A 21,088-nucleotide genomic window follows, 5' to 3' on the forward strand; every position below is an offset into this window, starting at 1 on the left:
GTTCTGCAGGGTTCCATCTTCTCCCCCATACTATTTAACATCTATATGAAGCATCTGGCAGCTGTCATCAGGAGATTTGGAGTGAGCTGTCATCAATATGTAGATGGCACCCAGCTCTATCTCTCTGTTCCATCTGAATTGGAAGAGATGGTTGAGATGTTGGATCAGTGCTTGGAGGCAGTGATGGACTGGATGCAGACCAATAAATCAAGGCTGAATCCTGAAAAGATTAAGATGTTATATGTCCAGAGTTCTAATGGCTGGGAGATGGGGAAATGGCTGTTCTGGATGGGGTTGGACTCCCCTGGAAAGAGTCAATACGGAAGGAGCAGAACCACAACTTTGGGGGTACTCCTTGATCCAACTTTGTCAGTTGAAGGCTCAGGTGGCCTCAGTGACTAGGAGTGCCTTTTTCAGGCTCCCACTGGTTCACCAGCTTCAGCCCCTTTTGGACAGAGATGACTTGGCCATAGTACTCCATGCTCTGGTAACTACCAGATTGGATTATTGCAATGTGATGTATGTGGGACTTCCCTTGAAGATGACATGGAAACTTGAACTGGTCCAAAATGCAGCAGTCAGATTACTGGCTGGGGTTCCCTTTACAACTCATGTAACACCTGTTCTAAAACAACTGCGTTGTTTGCCAGTTTGTTGTCTGGCCCAATTTAAGGTGCTCATGCTAATGTTTAATGACTTAGGTCTCAAATATCTGAAAGATTCATGTCTTTTCCTACAGACCCTCTTGGGTGTTGAGATCAGCAGAGGAGGCCTTCTTGGTAGTTCCCCACCCTCAGAAACTCGGGGCATGGCGCCCCAGTAAAGGGCTTTCTCTGTGGCTGCCCTTAAGTTGTGGAACTCCCTCCTCACCTAGGCATGCCTGGCAATTTCACTGTACAGTTTTTGGCAGATGCTGAAGATGCACCTTTCTACTCAGGCCTTTGACACCTGTAATTTATATTTTTAGGGGGAAACCCCATTTTTTGTGATGCTGTGATTTTAGGTTGTTTTAATAGTTTTTAATTATGTATTTTAAAACTGTTGTAACCCACCCTGGGACTTCTGGGATGGGTAATACATTTCAATAATAACAATCCTTGCATGACTGTTCAGTAAGGCTGCAAGCTTTAATCAAATGTTCTCATGATCTGAGATTAATGGGAGGTGCTGGAAACATGTAAATATGCAAAACAAATAGCTACTTTCTGTTTTGCATGTGATGCTAGGGTGTCTACATTTTCAGAATCAATTACTACAGGTGGTGGTGTAACGGAATAATCTGTATTCCTTCTTTCCAAATGTGATAGGAAAAGATGGTATTTCCTTTCAGCACTGTTTATTTTTGTTAAAAATAACACTGTCTCATTTCTTTAGAATCTTCAGTAAGACACTTTGATAGATGTTAATCAGTGTGTATTATTATTTCTTCTTTTTCTTCTTCCTTCTCTTCACTTGCCCTCCACCATAAGGACCCAGGGATAGGTTACAGCAATTTCAAATACAATATTAAAATCTGTTTAAAATTGTTTATATTTTCCTGGTAAGTGTCCTCAACAGCATAAATGTACAGAATACCATAATTGCTTTACATCCTTAACTATATCTTCCTAGAGGCTCCAGCATATCTTATCGACCTGATGCATGATAAAAACGCTGAGATCCGTAAAGTCTGTGACAATACACTGGATATAATAGCAGTAGGTGACTTTTTTTCCTCCTCATGAGGATGAATGAAAATAATAAGTTCTTTTTCTGAAAAGCAGAAACTCTGATTTTTTAAAACAAATTGTAGGTGCATTTGTGAAATAGAGGATTGCTGGAATGCTTTATTTGCTGTATTTTAAATCTTATTTGCTAAGTTATGTGATGAATTTTTTATAGTTCAGCATGTTTTAAGGAGCTTGTTCCTGGTATCTCATGGAGAATGTTATAATTGTTATACCATGTGGACCACATCAGACTGAAATATTAAGAAAAAACACCAACCCCAGTGCACTGGAACAGTGTCATGAACGTCTGCATGTGTGAAAACGGATAGGCTCTAATTTTTCAGCTTATTTTTTAGATGCAAATTAGGTTTTCAAATTACTGATGGTAGTATTTTCAGGCTTGCAGATTTTAATGGATGCAACATATTTTTTGTAGTCTTCAAAAACGCTTAATTTACCCTAGTGAGTGGTGTTTTGTAACATTATTGCATGTATGTGGTTTCCCACACATGGATTATTATACAGCCACGAGAGTGGCTGTATACTATAGCCAGTGTGGATTTTTCACATTCCGCAGTGTTAAATTGAAAATACCCCCATGCCATTCTGATGCTTCCTATAAGCTCATTTCAAAACAAAACCTTACAAAACTTATAGTCCTGAACTCAGAAACGCTTGCTTAACAACCCTCTATATTTTCATGGTGATACACAAAACAGTCAGAGAGAATTGAGAGTTCAAAGTCTAAAAAGAGGGGGGGAGACCCCAGAGCCCTTTTGGACTTTTTTCTCTGAGAGTTCTCATAATCTGTTGAAATTCATTAAAAATCAGCCATGTTCACAGAGTACTGCAAGGGTGGGGGACCTATTAAATTGGTCCGCCCCCGGAGACTAATGAATTCTGAAGGTTTTCAAAAGGCACTGGGGGTTTTTCCGGCTGATAAGACTGGCGCTCCTGTCGAAGCCCTGGCCGATCTGTGGAATGCAGAGATGACCCGGGCTGTTTTGCTCCTGCGCGCCCTCTCCTATGTAGAGCTCATACAGCTCCTTGGTATAGTCTGGAGCTGAGAGCGATGAAACAAGACAGGAGGCGGCTTGAGCAGAGCTTTGGTTTAAATTTGGGTGGGAGGCTACCTGTGCCTGCTGTAGAATAAAAAGGTGAGGGAAATGCTGAAAAGCAATGATACTGTTCACAATATTTTCCTTTTGGAAAGGAAAGGGTTTTCCCCTCTGCCCAGTGCCCACCAACCCAATCTCCTCCCCTCCCTGCCCCTATCCCGGGTCAGTGTTGGACTAGGACCTGGGAGACCAGGGTTCAAATACCCACAGTCATGAAGCTCGCTGGGTGACCTTGGGCCAGTCACTGCCTCTCAGCCTCAGAGGAAGGCAATGACAAAACCACCTCTGAATACCATTTACCATGAAAACCCTATTCAAAGGGTCGCCATAAGTTCGGTCGACTTGAAGGCAGTCCATTTCCATTTTCAAACATGATTGTTGTTGTTGTTATGTGCCTTCAAGTTGATTACGACTTATGGCGACCCTATGAATCAGTGATCTCCAAGAGCATCCGTCATGAACCACCCTGTTCAGATCTTGTAAGTTCAGGTCTGTGGCTTCTTTTATGGAATCAATCCATCTCTTGTTTGGCCTTCCTCTTTTTTTACTCCCTTCTGTTTTTTTCCAGCATTATGGTCTTTTCTAGTGAATCATGTCTTCTCATGATGTGTCCAAAGTATGATAATCTCAGTTTCATCATTTTAGCTTCTAGTGACAGTTCTGGTTTAATTTGTTCTAACACCCAATTATTTTTCTTTTTCGCAGTCCACGGTGTTTGCAAAGCTCTCCTCCAGCACCACATTTCAAATGAGTTGATTTTTCTCTTATCTGCCTTTTTCACTGTCCAACTTTCACATCCATACATAGAGATCGGGAATACCATGGTTTGAATGATCCTGACTTTGGTGTTCAGTGTTACATCTTTGCATTTGAGAACCTTTTATCGTTCTCTCATAGCTGCCCTCCCCAGTCCTAGCCTTCTTCTGATTTCTTGACTATGGTCTCCACAGAAATAAATCCCATTAACTCAAAAAGTATGCAAATGATCAAACTAGGGCTGCCAGGCCCAGTCTCCAAGGGTCTTCTGTATCTTTAAAAGTTGTGCAGGGGAAAGGGAGAATTGCATCTTGTGGTTTTTCCCATTACAGTGTTGCAAGAAAACCTGTACTTGGCTGAATTTCTCTTCTCTTAAAGATACAGAATCAGTCTCAGGTCCTGAGCCTGGCACCCCAAAATCAAACCCACCCTCCCTTCTCCCTCCTATCCCCTCCCTCTTGTCCCTTCCCTCACCCTTCCTTTGCCCCTCCCTCCCCATCCCCTTCCAATCCCCCCTTCCTCCTCCTCCCCCTTCCCCCTTCGTCCTCCTCCCCCTTCCCCCTTCGTCCTCCTCCCCCTTCCCTTCCCCCTTCCCATGGTCAATTTTTACTATCCTAACCATGATTGCATAGGAGTAAATCCCACTGAACTCAATAAGCATGCAAATGATCAATCCATTCTCAGCAAGCTTGCACAGGATCCCATTTGCTAGATAGGGCTGGAGGACATTCCTTATTAGGGATGGCTCCTCCTACTGGTCGTGACAGGCAGGGTCTAGAACTTCTTAGTCTCCTCTCCTGGGGGAGGAGTCAACCCGCTCTCCAGACCGGCCCTGCCTGCGGCCTGTGAAGGTTGAGTTTTCTCTCTGCTCAGAACTTCTTTTTACCTCTGTTTTTTCTGCTTTTTGTCGTTCTCCTCTCCTTAATGTCAGCTATTTCTCTCTTCTGTCTCCATCCTTTACTGGTTTCTCCCCCCCCCCGCCCGCCCACCTTCACATCATGGGTCCGGGGCTTGGGAGGATCGTTCAGTCCAGCTGAGCAGTTTGGCGCCGTGTAAGGCATTCTTCAGAGCAACGGAGCATGGCTAGCTGCAGTGCTTCAGCAACAGCGGCAGCCACTTTTGAAGGGAGACTGACTTTTTGCTCCTTGGAGCTGCGTTTTCGCCACACTCCTGATGAGCGGGATCGCAGGATCCGGCTCCCCCCTCCTCTTTCTGAGGAGAAGAACCAGTGAGGTGTGCTGCCTGGGGGTATCTACCCGAAAATCGGATCGTGCACGGCAGCAGGGGGTTGAGCGGCGCCTGCTCCGGCGGTTCGCCATTGCAGCAGTTTCCCGCACTTTTTTCTTAAGTGCAGAACAGCTGCGGCTGCCACTTTATGGCTTTGCCTGCCTCTTCCTTGTTCTCTCGCCAAGACTTCTGTTACACGGGAGATGTGATGGATTCTCGAGAGCTGCCAATGCAAGGCTCAACAAGCTATCAGCCTGCGCTCTCCCCAACCCCAAGCGGGGGCAGCGTGGGGGGGGGGAGTATTCCTGCTGAAGGTATGGAAGTTCCACCACCCCTCATTCTCAGTTTCTTAAGCTCTTGTCTGGGGTCAAGGAGTTTATCTTTGTTGAAATCAGGGCCCCCATTTACCATGCCCTTAAAAGTAAGCGGGACAGGCCCTCAAGTAGGCGATCCCATAAGGGAAAGCAGAGGCGCAGATGTCACTCTAGCGACTCACGCAGGGACAGGAGATGAGCAGTTTGCCATAGCAATACAGCTATACCAGATCCCCCTCTCATTGTACCCTTGCCATCATCTGGGGTGGCACACCCCCCAGCATCAACCTGGGTGTCCTACTCCTATTCCCTGTCATATTTTGCAGGGTGGCGGTTCAGACAGCGCCCAGGGTGGGAGACGAGGATCTCACTGGTAAAGGGTGCTATGAGTCAACAGGTCTGATCAGACACCCAGACACATGCATATCCTGCACCCACTATGGTCCAGGTGTTGCAGGTACGAGGACCGTTGCCCAGGCAGGTCTATGGCCAACAGGGGGCATTGTCTGATTTGGATGATTCCCCTGAACCTGATAGGGAAGAGGGGGAGTCATCAGGAAAGGATCTAGAGGTGACCCAGTGCAACCTAGGCTCTTTGCCCTAGAGGTTTTTCAACCCCTTTCTCTGAAGGCGCAGAGTGCTGCAGTTCTCAGATATTGAGGAGGGAGGCGATGCCCATGCCCAGTCGAATTCAGCGGGAGCTAAAAAGGCTTCCGTCGACTGGTTATTCTCCTCAGGCTCTTGATGATGTGTGGGATGCAGAATGGGTGTTCCCATGTAAATCATAGCTGCCTACTAAATAGACAAAGAAGCATTTCGTGTTTGCAGCGAGGATCCTAGTCTCCATCCTGGGTTGATGTTATATATATTCCCAGGATTTTAAGGGGCCTCCCCCTTGGGGGAGATACCCTTCATGAAGGAGACATACAAGCTAGGGATACTCGGAGCTACTAGTTATATTTGGAAGAAATCCCACAGATTTCCCTTTGGCAGCCATTTTGTGGGATCTCACCCTTTGAGCTCCTCCAACAGTTTGTTCCAGCAGTTTGCACCCAGTTCTCGCGGAACCAGAAATCTGAGGCTGCTTCTGTTCTAAGTTTTCAGGGGATGAATTGGAATCCGCACCTGAAATTTCACCCTTGGCTCTGACCAGGCACATTTTCCGGTAAATTAAGGAACAGCCTGTGGCACTTGAACCCTCATCCCAGTTCCTGGCCGCAGGGCATAAAATAAAATAAGGATGTTCCCTTCTGCTCCTGCCAAACAGCCCACAGAGGTGGTTTAATTCCCCACACCTCTTCAGAACTGTCCTGAGGGCTGAGTGGGTTCTCTTCACGATGTTTTTGAATTGGTCTAGCTTCCCTGGTTTCTGCCTTGATGGTTGATGTGAGGCCCCTTTACCTAGAGGTTGTCAGCTGGAACAAAGGGTGCCTATCAAGATTTTTGGGGGGATTGGGGATGCCTAAGCTTAGGTGACAAGGTATTCCCTCTTCCCTGTGTTCTAGCCCTGACGCCAGGTGCTTAGGGGGGCAGTGGATACGTGTAGTGTACTCCCTGGAGAAAGTGTGTTCCTTCCATGTGGAAGGGTTACACAAAGTGACTCCCTTAAACCTAGTCAACCTTCAGGTTGGCTATGTCTGTTCCCTCCTCCCTCAGAAACATAAGAGGTGAAATATCTGGGAAGAAATCCTATGTATTTCAGGTTTGTTCCTGTGGAAACGTTAGATTTTCCTCCTCAGAACAGACAGGGACATGAGTAATCTGGACTGAGACATTTAGAGAGCTAGGCCTGAAATGGTAGGCCCAGGGAACGTTGCCGGGACAACAACAGAGGAACCTGTTAGCTCCTCTAGGGGGCCACAGTTGGAAAGCATATACTGTATATGGAAAGCCTCAAAGCCTTTCCTGAGGCCTCAAAAGGTTTACACCCCCTCCCCCCAAGAGAAGGCCCACAACCCTTACATGTGGTAGTATTTGCAAGAACAGTTGGCTTATCTCTATAGCCACAGTTGGAATAAATTCAGATAAGTACCTTATGAAGAGCCAGTGGGGTGTAGGCCAGTCATTGCCTGCCAGCGTCAGAGGAAGGCAATGGTGGGCCTCCTCTGAGTGCCACTTGCCATGAGGCCTTACTCATGGGGTCGTCATGGGTCGGAATCGACTTGAAGGCAACCCCCTTCAACCTTAGGAACCCTTGTAGAGCCTGAGCACACACCCCAGAGGATGGTGGTTAAGTGTCCTGGTGGATGAAACTGAAAGATGGGTTGGTCTCTTTTTCTGGTTTCATATCCCTAAACATTGAAAAAGTTCCACTTGCCTGTGTGTTGTCAGGGTTTCAGTATACTGGCTTATGGTATACACAGCTTCAGAAGAGCTCAGTTTCTATACCATAGGTGTAACGGCCTGCACATAATGGCCCCTTCAACCTCAGAGACTATTCTGGTTTTTCTGTCTGAGTCTTGGCAGTTCAGTATTAATTAAAATGTATGTTTTCAATGATAGCCAGTGTGGGACAGTGGCTGGAGTGTTTGGCTATGACATGGGAGCCCATGGTTCACATCCCCACATGGGGTGACCTTGGGCCAGTCCCTGCCTCTCAGCCTCAGAGGAAGACGGTGGTAGGCCACCTCTGATTAGCGCTTACCACAGAAACCCTATGAACTCAACCAAAGGTTTCATGGGGTCGCTATAAGTCGGAATCGGCTTGAAGGCAGTCCACTTTTATGTGTTAAATGTAACATAAATTTCTTTATTCCTCTCTTTCACAGATAATCCCTGTCCGAGGATTGTTTTAATAGAATCAGGAAGCAGACAATGCTTGCTTCTGTATTGACTAATCAAGAGGAAAAGCAGCCCCTATCCCTCTACTCTCTTATGTCCCTTCAATCAAAGTTTGATTATGGGGATGGTTGGTGCTGCACAGGTCTATGTGACATTGCCAGCATCTGCCACCACAAACAAGTGTGAGAAGCTGCATCTAGCTGCAGAAGCTTTTGCCTCAGAGTTTGGTATAAGGTCAAACCATTCTGACATATAAATAACGACCTTTACAAGTGTTCTTTGGGCATGCTCTTTCTGACTGAATCGGAGGAGGGTGTCGGGCTATAATCTGATGGGTGACGCTCATCCCCCAGTCCTTTCAGTAGCTTCTACTTCCATTCCAAGATCCCATTCCAGCAAAGGAGAGAATTAGGGCGTCCATTCCAGACATGCCTTAGAGGGAGCTACAGTGGTAGTTGTTGCTGTCAAATTAATGGAGTGTACGATGGACAGCTTGGTGGCTGAGCCGATCGGGTCGAGGGACAAGGTTTTTTCGGGGGAAGTCTTGGATATATTATCGACCTCACATAAACAGTCAACCAATAGGGGTTTCTCTCCCACCTGGAGGGTATTTTTGAGCTAGTGCTCAAAAATCTCGGTGGATCCATTGTCCTGAAGCGTTCAGGCCTTCCTGGATTTTTTACACTCAGGTTTGGACCAAGGGTTCAGTGCAGCCATCCTCAGGTGCCAGGCAGCTTCCCTCAGTAGTATGTCCTCTAGTCTGGGGGTTCCCTGTTGTCTTCAAACCGCTTGCTCTAAACATTTCCTTAAAGAGGTGGTTCTCGTTTCTCCGCAGACGGTTCACAGGTTTTCAACCTGGAACCTAAACTGGATGTTGTTGGCACTAGCAGGCTCACTCTTAGACCCTATGGCCACCTGCCTTCTGAACACATTGTCTTATATGACAGTATTTTGGTGGCAACCCCATCAGTTTTTTATAGGTCTCAGAAGATGGACTTACCGTCTTTTCTGACCATCTCCTTCCTGCACTCAGGTGCATAGGTGACACATGTTGGACATTACTTCTTTCTTTATTGCATTTGTATACCGCCCCATAGCCTAAGCTTTCTGGACGTTAGGGGTGCTGCACACTGGAGTTTAGACATCTCGAATCATCATTTGTATCTTTCTTGGGGAACTCTTAAGGGAAAGAAGGTGTTTACCTCTTCCATCTCTCTCTGGTTCAGGGCGGCCATAGCTCAGGCAGGCCTAAGAGGCATTGGGTAAGGACCCTGCAGCACATTCCGTTTGAGGGCACATTCTGTTAGAGGGGCGGATGCCTCTGCATCATGCAAGGGTGGTTTCCCAATCATGGACGTCTGCTGGGGGATATGTGGGCCTCTCCACACACCCTCATCAGATATGATAAAATAGATTTCTAATCCCCGGCCGATGCTGTGTTTGGTAGCAAGGCATTCCAGAAGGTGCTAAATCACTAGTTTCACACAGAGGAAGCCCACCCTGGGGATGTGGATACTGCTATGTTATATCCCTAATCAGGAATGTCCTCCCGCCCTATCTAGCAAAAATGGAAATTTTACTTACTGTGAATTTCTATTTGTGGGTAGGGCTGGAGGACATTCCACCCACTTCTCCTTCCTCTGCACCGGACTTCTGGAGCGAGGGGTTGGGGCTTGAAGCATTCTGCTAGCGTCTTACATTTTCACACAATGTCTAGTACTGCGTGTATCTCATTTTGTGGGAAGTTTTTCTCCAGTTGTCTGTTTTGCCTCTGGTTATTATCTTTTCCTAGTTACTACTTTGTACAGGTGTCTGTTTAATAAACGTCTGCATGGTTGGAGTTGATGGGGTCGAGGAGTTCTTGCTCTGTCAGCTCGGTCTGGAGAGCAGGATGACTCCTCCCCCAGGAGAGTAGACTAAGAAGTTTCTAGACCCTGCCTGTCATGACTAGTAGGAGGAGCCATCCCTAATCAGGAATGTCCTCCAGCCCTATCCACAAATAGAAATTCACGATAAGTAAAATTTCCATTTTTCTTACCTCCCGGATTAAAAAGCAGGGAAATTCACTAATAGGCAAAAAACCTTGCAGTTTAAGAATGTACCTATAGCCCACAGATATTTCTATCAAACTTTAAAAAGCAGGGAAATTGGACAGCTTTGGTGAATGCACCAGGGGAGCAGGAGACCTGACCTCTCTGAGATATTGGACTGTCTTACAAATTTGTCAAAATGCAAACACCATTTGGGTTGGTTTTTTACAGTCCAATCCACTTCCTGTGTAGCTTGGAAGAATTTGGTAACATGTGCCTCTGAGCATATGGTGAGTGGTGGCTATACCTGCAATCAGCCCAAAATAATAGAAAGAAGACATGTGCTGTGCTGTTCTTGTTTTAGCAGGGAGGACGCAACATTATTAATACAGTTGATATAGTTCAGATGGTCTCCTTAAATATGTCTGATTTTCTTTGCAATTCTAGTGAGGTTTCCTATAGGAAATCATTTTCTTTTGGTTCTATTTCTGTGAATATGTGAAGTACAGCAACACTTTGCAAAATTTACACAAAAAACTCTCCAAACATAATTGTGGAATAATGGCACTGACTTCTGCAGAATAGTCTCCAGTGGACCTCAGGAGTGTCTCAATTTGCACAAGATAAAACAGTGGGAGGTGAAATATATTCTAGCAAAATGCTAGGTGTGCTCTATGTTTTTAATTGACTGTGCCCACCTTGCCTTAAATGAAGTGGTTTAAACATAGCAGGCTGAAAACATGCATCCTCTTTTTTCCCACAGCTAGAGTCATTGCTGAAGTAGCAACATATTGTAATCAGTCTGATTTTACATCAAACTGCAGTTTCCGATTCAATTATTAATGCACTCAAAATAGAAATAGAACATAACTAACAATTTGAAATGCAAAAGGCTGTCTTCACCATCATATGACATTGACCAATAAAAAGTCATTGAAATTAATAAAAATAAATTTGACACAGATTTCTAGGATGAATAATGAGGGAAATAAATTTTCTAGTTTAGATTCTCTGTAGAAACAGTAGTAACACAGGAAAGAAGTAAAGTAAGAATACCAACAAACATACAAAAATATAATTCTCTATCTTTGGAGATAGCGAGTATTGCCACCACTCACCATATGCTCAGAGGCACATGTTACCAAATTCTTCCAAGCTACACAGGAAGTGGATTGGACTGTGAAAGACCAACCCAAATGGTGTTTGCATTTTGACAAATTTATAGGGCAGTCCAATATCTCAGAGAGGTCAGGTCTCCTGCTCCCCTGGTGCATTCACCATAGCTGTCCAATTTCCCTGCTTTTTAAAGTTTGATAGAAATATCTGTGGGCTATAGGTACATTCTTAAACCGCAAGGATATTTGCCTGTTAGTGAATTTCATCTATTTGTACTATGAAATATTTTATGGAAATACATATTTCATATTTAGTGAGTCAAAGCTGTTTCTCCTTCTACAGGATTAAAGGCTTTGGATTATTCCTGTTAAGTCACTCCTGTATGGGTAGCACATAAGTTGTGTTGCTCCAAAGTAATTCACTGGTGTAGCTGGGAGCCAGTTGTGTATACTCCACAACCCAGGAGGTTGGACTCAGTGGCCTTATAGGCCCAAGTCTATGATTCTATGACTCCTCCAGCCTAAGCATGAACTGCAATGTAGAATGAACTTAGAATAGTTCTTTGTAGTCTCTCAGCAGTCATGCACAAGGAGTATGCACCTGTACAGAACATCTCAGAAACGTATAGAGCTTAGAAAAAATGGGAGCTGGTACATGCCCTACCCCTTGAGGGGAAATGATGCCTTGAAGAATGGGTGACTGCCTTCCCTCTTAGTTCAGAGTAGCATTATTTAATAGCATTTCTGAGCTTTTGGAAACTTCAAAAATATTTTCATTTGTTCAGCTTAGTTTAATTTAGTATTAGCTATGGTTTTTCCCCAGTATTTGATTTTTTTATCTTTCATTGCTATGTTATACTGTTGATCTTGCTCAGCCTTGTTATGGCACAAAATAGCTCCTTCAGAAAGTGCTGTGGGTTTTAGGGAGAAAAGTTCTCATCTCTCATAGACATGATAACATGTCTATGTCTAGGAGAGGAAGAATCTAGGAGATTCTTATTCCTTTACCTGAAGTTATACTATGCAGTCTTCAAAGAATTGGGCTTCTTACCTCAGAGCTTCATTGTGGGAGTAGATATTCCAAGCCTCGGACATGATGTCCAGCAGCAACTCTGCCAGCAAAAAACATTTGGTTGTTGGGTTCTTCCCATACTCTTTCTCTCCCTTCCAACCCAGATTAACATGCCTTATGCTAGGTCAGACTGTATGTCCATCCAGTCCATTATTGTCTACTCAGTGGCTCTCCAGGATCCCAGGCAGAAGTCTTTTCCTTCATCTGATCCTTTTAACTAGTGATGCAGATTGAACTTGGAATTTACTTCATGGGAAGTGTTGTGCTCTACCACTGAGTTATGGTCCCTCTTCTGAATCCTTCATGGATTGTTGTCAGTCTCCACTAACCCAGGTATTGGCGTTCCTATTTCCTCAAATGCAATGGCTTCAGCTTCTTTGTCACTATTGTCACCAGTCCTCTATACTAGTGGGCACAGAACATCTTACATACAAATCTTCATACTGCACATTTTGAGTGAGTAAAAATAATTTCTAAATAGCATTTTAACAAGAAGATATTTTGCATTCTGCCTATCTTGCCTACCCACCCAAGAAGCTTCAAATAGCATGGGGACACAGAGCAAGACCTCTGATGTTGGTTAAGTGTAAAAGTAGACACGATAGTAAGTAATCCTCAAAGTATGCTCCCAAGATTGTTTAGGGGTTAAAGGTAAAAACCAGCACTTTGGGTTGAGAAACAAATGGGTAATCAGTGGAGATGAATCCACATTGGAACTGTATACTCTTGACTAGCTGCAGGTATAAATCTGGTACCTACATTTTTAAACCAGTTGCAGTTTCCAAGCCCTTTTCTAGGGCTGTCCTGTGGAGAATGCGTTATAGCAGTCTAATATGGATGTCACTACAAGGCATTACAGGTATTTCTACTTTAGCCAGGTCTGTCTTCTCCAGAAAAGGCTGCAGCTGGCATACCACCCTAAGCTGATTAAAATCACTCCTAGTCACAGCTGTCACCTGTGTATCCTAAAGCAGCACCAGATCATGGAGTACACTTGGATTGTGAACCTGCCTCCTTGGGGGCAATGCGATCCCATCCAAGACAGGCTGTTCACATATTCCTGAACTGACTTCTCCCACAACCAACAGGACTTTGATATTATATGTATTATTTGTTCATCTCTATCCAGCCCTTCATTGACTTCAGCAGCTGATTCAGAACGTCAGCTGCCTCTCCACTCATGGTGCTTCAACCCAACCTCCAGATGACTTCTCTAGTGCCTTTTTTATAGATGTTTAAAAGCATTGGAGATGAGATGGAACCTTGGACATCCCGTAAGCCATTGGCTGCATGGTAGAGCAGCACTTTCCCAGCACCACCTGAGATCTGATGTGCAGGAAAGGCAGAACCAGCTAAGTACAGAATGCTGTCCTAGAAAGATGACACAGGAGGACACCAATAATGAAGACAGCTCCAGGAGAATTAATAGGGTCAAGCTCCCCCTATCCATCTCCTGGCATTGCACATCCATGAGAGTAATCAAAGCCATTTCAGTCCCATAACCAGGTTGGAACTGGAAAGAATCCAGAATGTTTCATTAAGGAGGACTGTATGTCGGATAAAAGAAGTGGAAATAACCCTTATTAGGTACCAGATATGGTTTTACACTGTAATGTAAAAACTCCACAGTATTTGTTCACAATATATTTGCGAGTCCAACTTGTCTCTCCATTTCATCTGTGCTTGGTTATACCAAGGCAGATGATAATAGATCAGTCTATAGTGATGGACAAATTGTGGTTGGAAGCTATGTGATGACACCATTTAGATAAAGAACCCAAAAAAATAAATTTCAGACTAACAGTTTTGTTGAATACATGTAATCCTAATGGTTTTAGGCAGATCTTGTCACAGCAGCTGTGAACTTAGTTAATGAGCAAAGATGTGAATGGCTGTATCGCTTTACAAGTTAAATGTTGAGTATCTAACTTACTCCATAGCAGCTTTAACAATTTGAACAATTGTACTGAATGAATAATTACTGTGGATGAAAACAGAGCTTCATGTTGTGTTGAATCAACAAGACCTGCTAGAGTCAACTTGTATTAAAAGCAAACAAAGCAAAGCAAATGGCCGTTTGGAGAGAAAATTCAGAAAGCCATCCCCCCCCCCCCGGTTCTCTGACTCCCACCTTTCCAGGACATTCTTACAGTTTTCTTTCAGAGGCAAAAAGAAAGTTGTGTTCTTATAACACATATATTTCAAGCTACTAGGGCAGAGCATCAGGGTCACACACATATTTATCTATTAAGAAGGTCGAGCCCCAGCAGTTCTCTCACATCATTTTATGGCATTTCCTTCTAACATCCTGTCAGCATATTTCAATGCCACTCTCCTCATCACCCCCTTCGTACTTGCAAAGTCTTGACCAAAGTTGGGACCTACAAATCTTTATTCCACAATTCCCCCCTTTTGAGCTTTTCTAGCTCAACCTCATCTCAAACTTCAATTTGCATTAAATTATTGATTTCATTCTCCTCATATTCTTTCATTTCTATAATCTCATACATGTTAAGCACTTCCTGTTTTTGTTCCAAGTTCAAAGGCTTTTGCATTTGTTTCATGGTAAAACTTAAGCAGCATTGCACAAGCATTATGATAGTATAAATTCCAAATAATATAGCAAGCAATATCAATAAGCCATGTATTATTGTAGAGCCAAGTGATCCAAAAATGGAACTGAACCAAGACTATAAATCCCATTTGTCTATGTCACAGAACTTAGCAGCTTTGCTTATTATGTGTTCAGCCTGTTGAAACACTTCAATGGTTTTCTCTGGGTTATGCATGCAGCATTCAGTACCTTGGGTGCCTGTTGCCATGGAGCTGCAGTAACTAGGAACCAGGCCTGGTCCCCTCAGGCTGTCCAGGCCTGAACAGGAGCAGCCAGACTAGTCCGGAGAATAGAAGCCACTCGGCGACAGGCCACACCCACTTCGGGAAGTAGGATCTAGGCAGAAGGCTTCTTCTTTTCTCAGAAGTGATACCTTGTCTGCCGAACAGGTTCAGCTGCATCTTGAAATGGCAAATCCTCTTCACTAGTGAGCGCTTGGCTTACCACTGGGATTGCTTTGAGGGCATTATTATGGCCCTTTGCTGAAGGTTCCTTCTCTAATCGGCTCCCCTGCTGACCAGCACTAGGCTCACTACCAGACTGTGAAGGCTTTTAGTATCCCTCCAAAAAGGGGGACAGAAGCAGGAAGAAAGCTGTCAAAACAAGGAAGAATGGAACAGACCAAAATCAGGAACAAAGTCAAAAGTCGTCTTCTTCAGGACCAAGGTGTCGGGGGGAGGGAGCTGACTGGTGCTGCTACTGGAGTCATCAGGTTGGTAGTGAAGTCTTCTTGCAGTGTGATGTGTGAATCCATGCCTGGAGTCCTTGGCACTTTACAGCAGTGTTGTTGGTCAGCAGTACCTGGAAGGGGCCTTTCCAGTGAGATTCCAGTGAAGACTTCCTTTAATGTACCTTGACTTGGACCCAGTCACCTGGCTGGATCAGATGACAGTGGTCCTCTGGTTCTCAGGGTAGGGCCACCTGGATAAATAAAAGGCCTTAACACTTCATTAACGTCTTAACATAGGTCATGATTATTTCATCATTTAAATGGAGATCACAATGGGCAGGATTTATAAGGGCAAGGGGAAGGGCACCTGGCCATTTCAGTCCGGTTTCAGCCTTCAGTGGTCTTTTGGTAATTGTGATGGGATGGGCTGCCTTCTTCATCCTTACAGCTTTGCCCATGTGGGTTTGGCAAACAGTGCAAGTGTGGCAATATTGCTGGGCCACAGTTGGAAAATTTGAAGCATACCAGTCTTGCTGTACTGCGTGTATCATTCCCGGTTTGCTAGACTGGGCATGCTATGGTGCACTCCAACAAAATAGGGAAGAAGGACCATGGGTGGCACCAAGCAGCCATCTGGGGAGTGCCACAGATGGTCTGGGTGCAAGAGATGCCCTGCCAGTCTCCATTCAGAATCTGGGGCCTGATCTTGAGGAAGAGTAACATCTTCAATGGTTGCTATTGGAGACTGGGTCGTGGTGAAGAGGTAAACAGAAGTGGCCTGAGGTGCTAGAAAGGAGCTACCAAAACATTTCCACTCTTTGATGCTAGGATTGCCAGCAGTATCTTTAAAATTTAAACTATTTTGCAGCACTGTATTTATTAATTAAAGTCCAAATTCAAGAATTAAGAAAGTAAAATACTAAGAGAAAAAAGTTACAGAGTAAAAATGAAGCCTCTCTTTGCAAGGCTCTGAGGGGGAAAAATCATCTGTAGAAGAAAAAGAAGGGGGAGGAGAAAAAGCCTCTCGTAGGCAGCGGTGATAAAAAAATAAATAACTTAAACATTTTGTAGCTACATAACAAGACAGACATAAACATTAATAAGACATTAACACACACACCCCCAAATCATCTTTGTTGGTCATGACGAGGAAAGGGCTAGCAGGTGACAGTTTATGAAGGTTGCATTATTTTCTGAAAATGTGGGTAAACGTGTGAGAACAGACTTCCAATATACAACTTAATACAGATCTTACCCCCCTGATGGCAAGTTCTAGTTTTCTGGGCTTTTGGGAGTCCATAGCCTCTGGCTATTACAGAGTGCTGCACATGAAAAGTTGCTCTGGAATTCTCATATTATGGTGCCAGCATCAGACTCACTTGTAGTCAAAGACTAGCCCAGTGCAAACTTTTAAAATTTATCAAATTTCTATACCCAAATGTTCTTCAGAACAAATAAAAATAAAAATACAACCATGCTATTTTAAAATGAGCTGGGGAAAGTAAGGGTTGCTGGTAGAATGATGCTCCCCTTTCTCTCCGCCTTGAAGTGTGCCTTTGTGATTGTTTACTGATCTGAAGTCCTTCAGAGAATGGAGGAAGAGGAGGGGGTTGAGCTGTTGGCATTAACCCATTCTCTTGCCATCTCCCTTGGTTCATTTGTTTGCCAACAAGACATTCTTTAATCCTTCCAAACCTTTGTTTCCTGCAAAGTAATCATACAATAGTAGAGTTGGAAGGGGCCTATAAGGCCATCAAGTCCAACCCCCAACCTTCAACTTTAGCTCTCCACCGTTCTCCTTACATGTTCTGCATGACATACTATATCCCAACCCTTTGTCAACTTCCCCTTGCACATGGGGCTTTCCTTTAGAAAAACCTAGGTTTTGCACCGATGCCTTGCAAATACCCTTCTGTTCTTCATGGGGAATGTTTTTAGCACAGTTCCCTGATCTGTAACTCCATCCACTTTTACACATACTCTCACCTTCAGCTACATTCTTAAATCCCCTAGGCAAACCTGTATTTTGTTTCTGAGTCAAACACCGGGGGCGGGGGAATCCAACATTTCATTTAAATTTCAGTGAAAGAATTATAACATTTTCTGGGATCTTGTCATCTTTAGATTCCTTGGGCTTCAAAAGATTTTTTCTTCTTCCTGGGAATCCTTACCCAGGATTCATGTAATCTCTTACTAGTTCCCTCACACCAATAAAAAAGAGGTGTTCCACTGAGTCTGAGGTATTTTGCTGCCTCTAAACTCAAGGGCTCCATGGAGGTGAACAATTTTATCTAAATCAAAAGTTTCCACCGGGGCAAACTATAATATAAAAATTCCATCCAAAATCTGCAACTTTGATGGCTATCAAAAGCTGGTCTTCCTTTTGGCAGGGTCCCTCCACCTCCTTTTTTCCCCTCTCATACAAGCACGGGTTTTTCACACAGGAGAAGCTTATACAGGTTTTTCCTTTCATTCAGGAAAAGCTTATTTCGGAACTCCAGTCTGGCCATGGGGTCTGCTACAGCACAGCAACACCCACCTAATGCCCAGGGACAAGACTGTGTAACGGCAGCACAATATTCATTTTCTCACAGTTAGATCTGGCTCATAAACAGGTGAAACACGGGGGAATGAGGAGGGAGGCTCATTCAGCCAAGCCTCCTTTTTCACCTCAGGAGAGCACTCAAAATGTGCAAGAGCACAGAGCTCACTCGCTTAAATCACAGCAAGGGTAGGGAAGCAGGGTAGGGTAAGTTGAAGCTATAAGGTGGTCGGCAGTTATATTTCTTTCATGGTAGACCACAGCTCATTTCACTCAATTTACAACAAGGGTCCATTCGCTAAGACCACTTTCAATTTCACTCTCAATGCCTCTTCCCAGGGAAAATACTTCAAACTTCAAACACGTGTACACATTTTTTTTCTTACTTACACTATCTACTTACATAGTGAGTGTATCAGATCTGGCAGCAAAATGTTGGATAGCACCGTCCCGAACAGGTGATGGCCAGGCAGCATGGGCAATCCCCCACTGACAGCCCCCACAGAGTTTTCAGAAGGTCTCTTACTTAAGGTGGCGCTGGGGAGTCAGTGGTGGACGGTCCAGACTGCTGCTTTTAAAGTGAGATGGTTAATCTGAGTCACGGCACCATGAATTGTGGAAGTAAACAGAGCTTCCTGTTGTGTTGAATCAACAAAACTTGCTAGAGGCACCTTATATTAAAAACAAGCAAAGCAAGGAGCTGTTGGAGAGAAAATTCAGGCAGTCATGAGCTCCCCTGAAGGTTTTCTGATTCTCACCTTTCCAGGACATTCTTATAGTTTTCTTTCAGAGGCAAAAAGAAAGTTGTGTTCTTATCATAACACAAACATTTCAAGCTACTAGGGTAGAGCATCAGGGTCACACTCATATTTTATAAGTTTAGAAGATTGAGTACCAGCAGTTCTCTCAGAATATTCTGTGGCATTTCCTTGTACAATCCTGTCAGCATATTTCAATGTCACTCTCCTCATTTACATTGTACTTGCAAAGTCTTGACCAAAGTTTAGGTCTTTATTCTACATTAGCGACCAAATTAAGGAACTGCTACATTAAAGAAAACACGAAAATGTGTTTCCCTTCAGTAAAATGCAAAGCAGATCTATGTACTTCTCTCTTAGCAGAGAGTATATTAATTGGATACCAGGTATGATGGAAGCCAGTGATAACACCTGTGCTTTGTTGTTAAGGTACTTGATGCTTCATAATGTTTCAGCAGTTGTCCAAAGAAGCTGGAGGTAAAACTTTAAAAAGGATGCCACATTCTAAGCAGAAACAAATAGTGTATTTTCCACAATGAAGGCCCTAATGAAAGTAGAGGGGAATAACAAGAACTGACTAAAGTTTTGGCATGTAGAAGAACAGTATTTTCACTGCTATACATTATCAAACAATGCTCTTGCTTCTCATGTTCTTATTTGGCATTTATCAGATATTTCCCATGTTTCTAGGATTTTCTGTGCAAGTATCAAGCTTGAAGGGTGCAGGGAAGCAGATCACAATCTATCATGATTCTGGCACCCAAATATTTATTCACATTCAGCTGACAGGACAGCAGAGTGCAAAGAGTACTCCTCTGGCAGAAGCCTGAACTCGCCACCCATCAGCTGATGGGTGGTGACTTTAGCCCTGCTTTATGCAGGGATCAGCTGTGTGATTGAGTTGCCCAACTCAACACATCCAGCCATGGCTCTACCTGCTCCAAACTTGACATCACATATGGCTTTGGGAAAGCAGCCTCATGGGCCAAATTTGGCCTGCAGGCTGGAGGTTCCCCATAACCACAAGCAAATAAACCAAGAACAAAACTTTAGCTTCTGGTAATGATTTGTTTAGAGAAAAGCAAAGAAGCCAGAACCTTGTGGAAACACTGGTTTTAGCTTGCAAGATGCCTATTTTCATTCCCTGTCCAAGATGTTTTATTGCAAAAGAGAAGGACCAATAACAGCTTTTTCAAGAAGCAGGAGTCCTGTGGCAACTGAACGGCTAACAACTTTTTACTAGCATTAATTTTCATAGGCTAGTCAGTGTTCTCCTTGGATGCAGTTTTTTAAGCTAGATCACTGATTCTCTCAGCTCAAAAGGTTCGGGATATCTATACTCGATTATTTTTATTCAGGATTCATGATGAAACCTTTTTTTGCTTTTTGTCATGGAAAATCCTTCATTTGGAGTTCTCCGAATGGCCCCCAAACTTACAGTTTAGAAACAGAGTAAAAGACACTGTTAAAATGGAAGAAGGAAAATTGCTATGTCTCAGTTAGAATACTTCCTAATTTCCAGCTGTGTGAACTAAGACTATTAGCTTTTGTTTTTCACTGGTGAAAGCAAATTTCAGCAAACCACACACTGCAACTGAGCACAGTTGGGTGCAAAGTGGCAGCCATGGTGGAAAGTGTGCATGGAGGGGACACACACTTAATGCAGTTTGGCCCATATGCAAGATTCCAATGGGGGGATTAGTTATACCAGCTGTAGGTTGGCATGGATGGGTGGTCTGATCCTAGGGCCTCCTCAATGAATGAAGGTCATCTCCATTCTGCCCCTGCCCCCAGAATGCTCCATTTCAAAGATGAAAACTGGCTACTGCCGACAGAAACAATACCAGTGGTAGATAAATGCCTGTAGTGCTTTCCATGGGCATAGCGGGGACCTCTGTGGTGGGAGTAGCGCTTCATCAGCAGAGCTCTTCTCGACCAGAGGACAGGTTCATCTACACAATCATAACCCACTCCAGCCTGTGGATCTGGAGTTTGAATTGGTCTACCGCTCTTGTGTTTTCTCATTCAATAATTGCACTAATCACTGCTTGTTTTCCAGTTTCCATTTTGTACCTGAAATGCAGGAATAATATTTTGCCATTATCTACACATTATTGTTAACTCGTTGCCCAAAACCAAATTATTGTTTTGAAATCCTAGCATTAAAGTCTCTAAATCTCCCTACAGGAGTATGATGAAGAATGGGCTAAGAAGATCCAGAGTGAGAAGTTCCGATGGCACAACTCTCAGTGGCTAGAAATGGTGGAAAGTCGGCAGATGGATGAAAATGAGCAGTACTTATATGGGGATGATCGCATTGAGCCCTATATTCATGAAGGGGACATTCTTGAAAGACCTGATCTTTACTACAATGCAGGTAAG

At 43.9% G+C, this 21,088-nt stretch overlaps 1 protein-coding gene across 7 annotated transcripts in view; it reads left to right on the top strand.

The window, feature by feature from the left end:
• The window catches only part of KIFAP3 (kinesin associated protein 3), a 203,551-nt gene that overhangs the window by 115,423 nt on the left and 67,040 nt on the right, over positions 1-21,088 (top strand). For 5 of the 7 annotated variants that reach the window (XR_009757971.1, XM_061585275.1, XM_061585291.1 and 2 more), the window contains exons 17-18: positions 1,612-1,697; positions 20,894-21,083. Coding sequence is in view for 6 of the 7 variants with exons in the window: in XM_061585275.1 (XP_061441259.1) it covers positions 1,612-1,697; positions 20,894-21,083 (276 nt within the window). In the remaining variant the exon portion in view is untranslated. The other 2 variants (XM_061585318.1, XM_061585329.1) reach the window with 2 other exon arrangements.

Source organism: Rhineura floridana, chromosome 1 (assembly GCF_030035675.1).
Source record: "Rhineura floridana isolate rRhiFlo1 chromosome 1, rRhiFlo1.hap2, whole genome shotgun sequence".
Classification (NCBI taxonomy): Eukaryota; Metazoa; Chordata; class Lepidosauria; order Squamata; family Rhineuridae; genus Rhineura; species Rhineura floridana.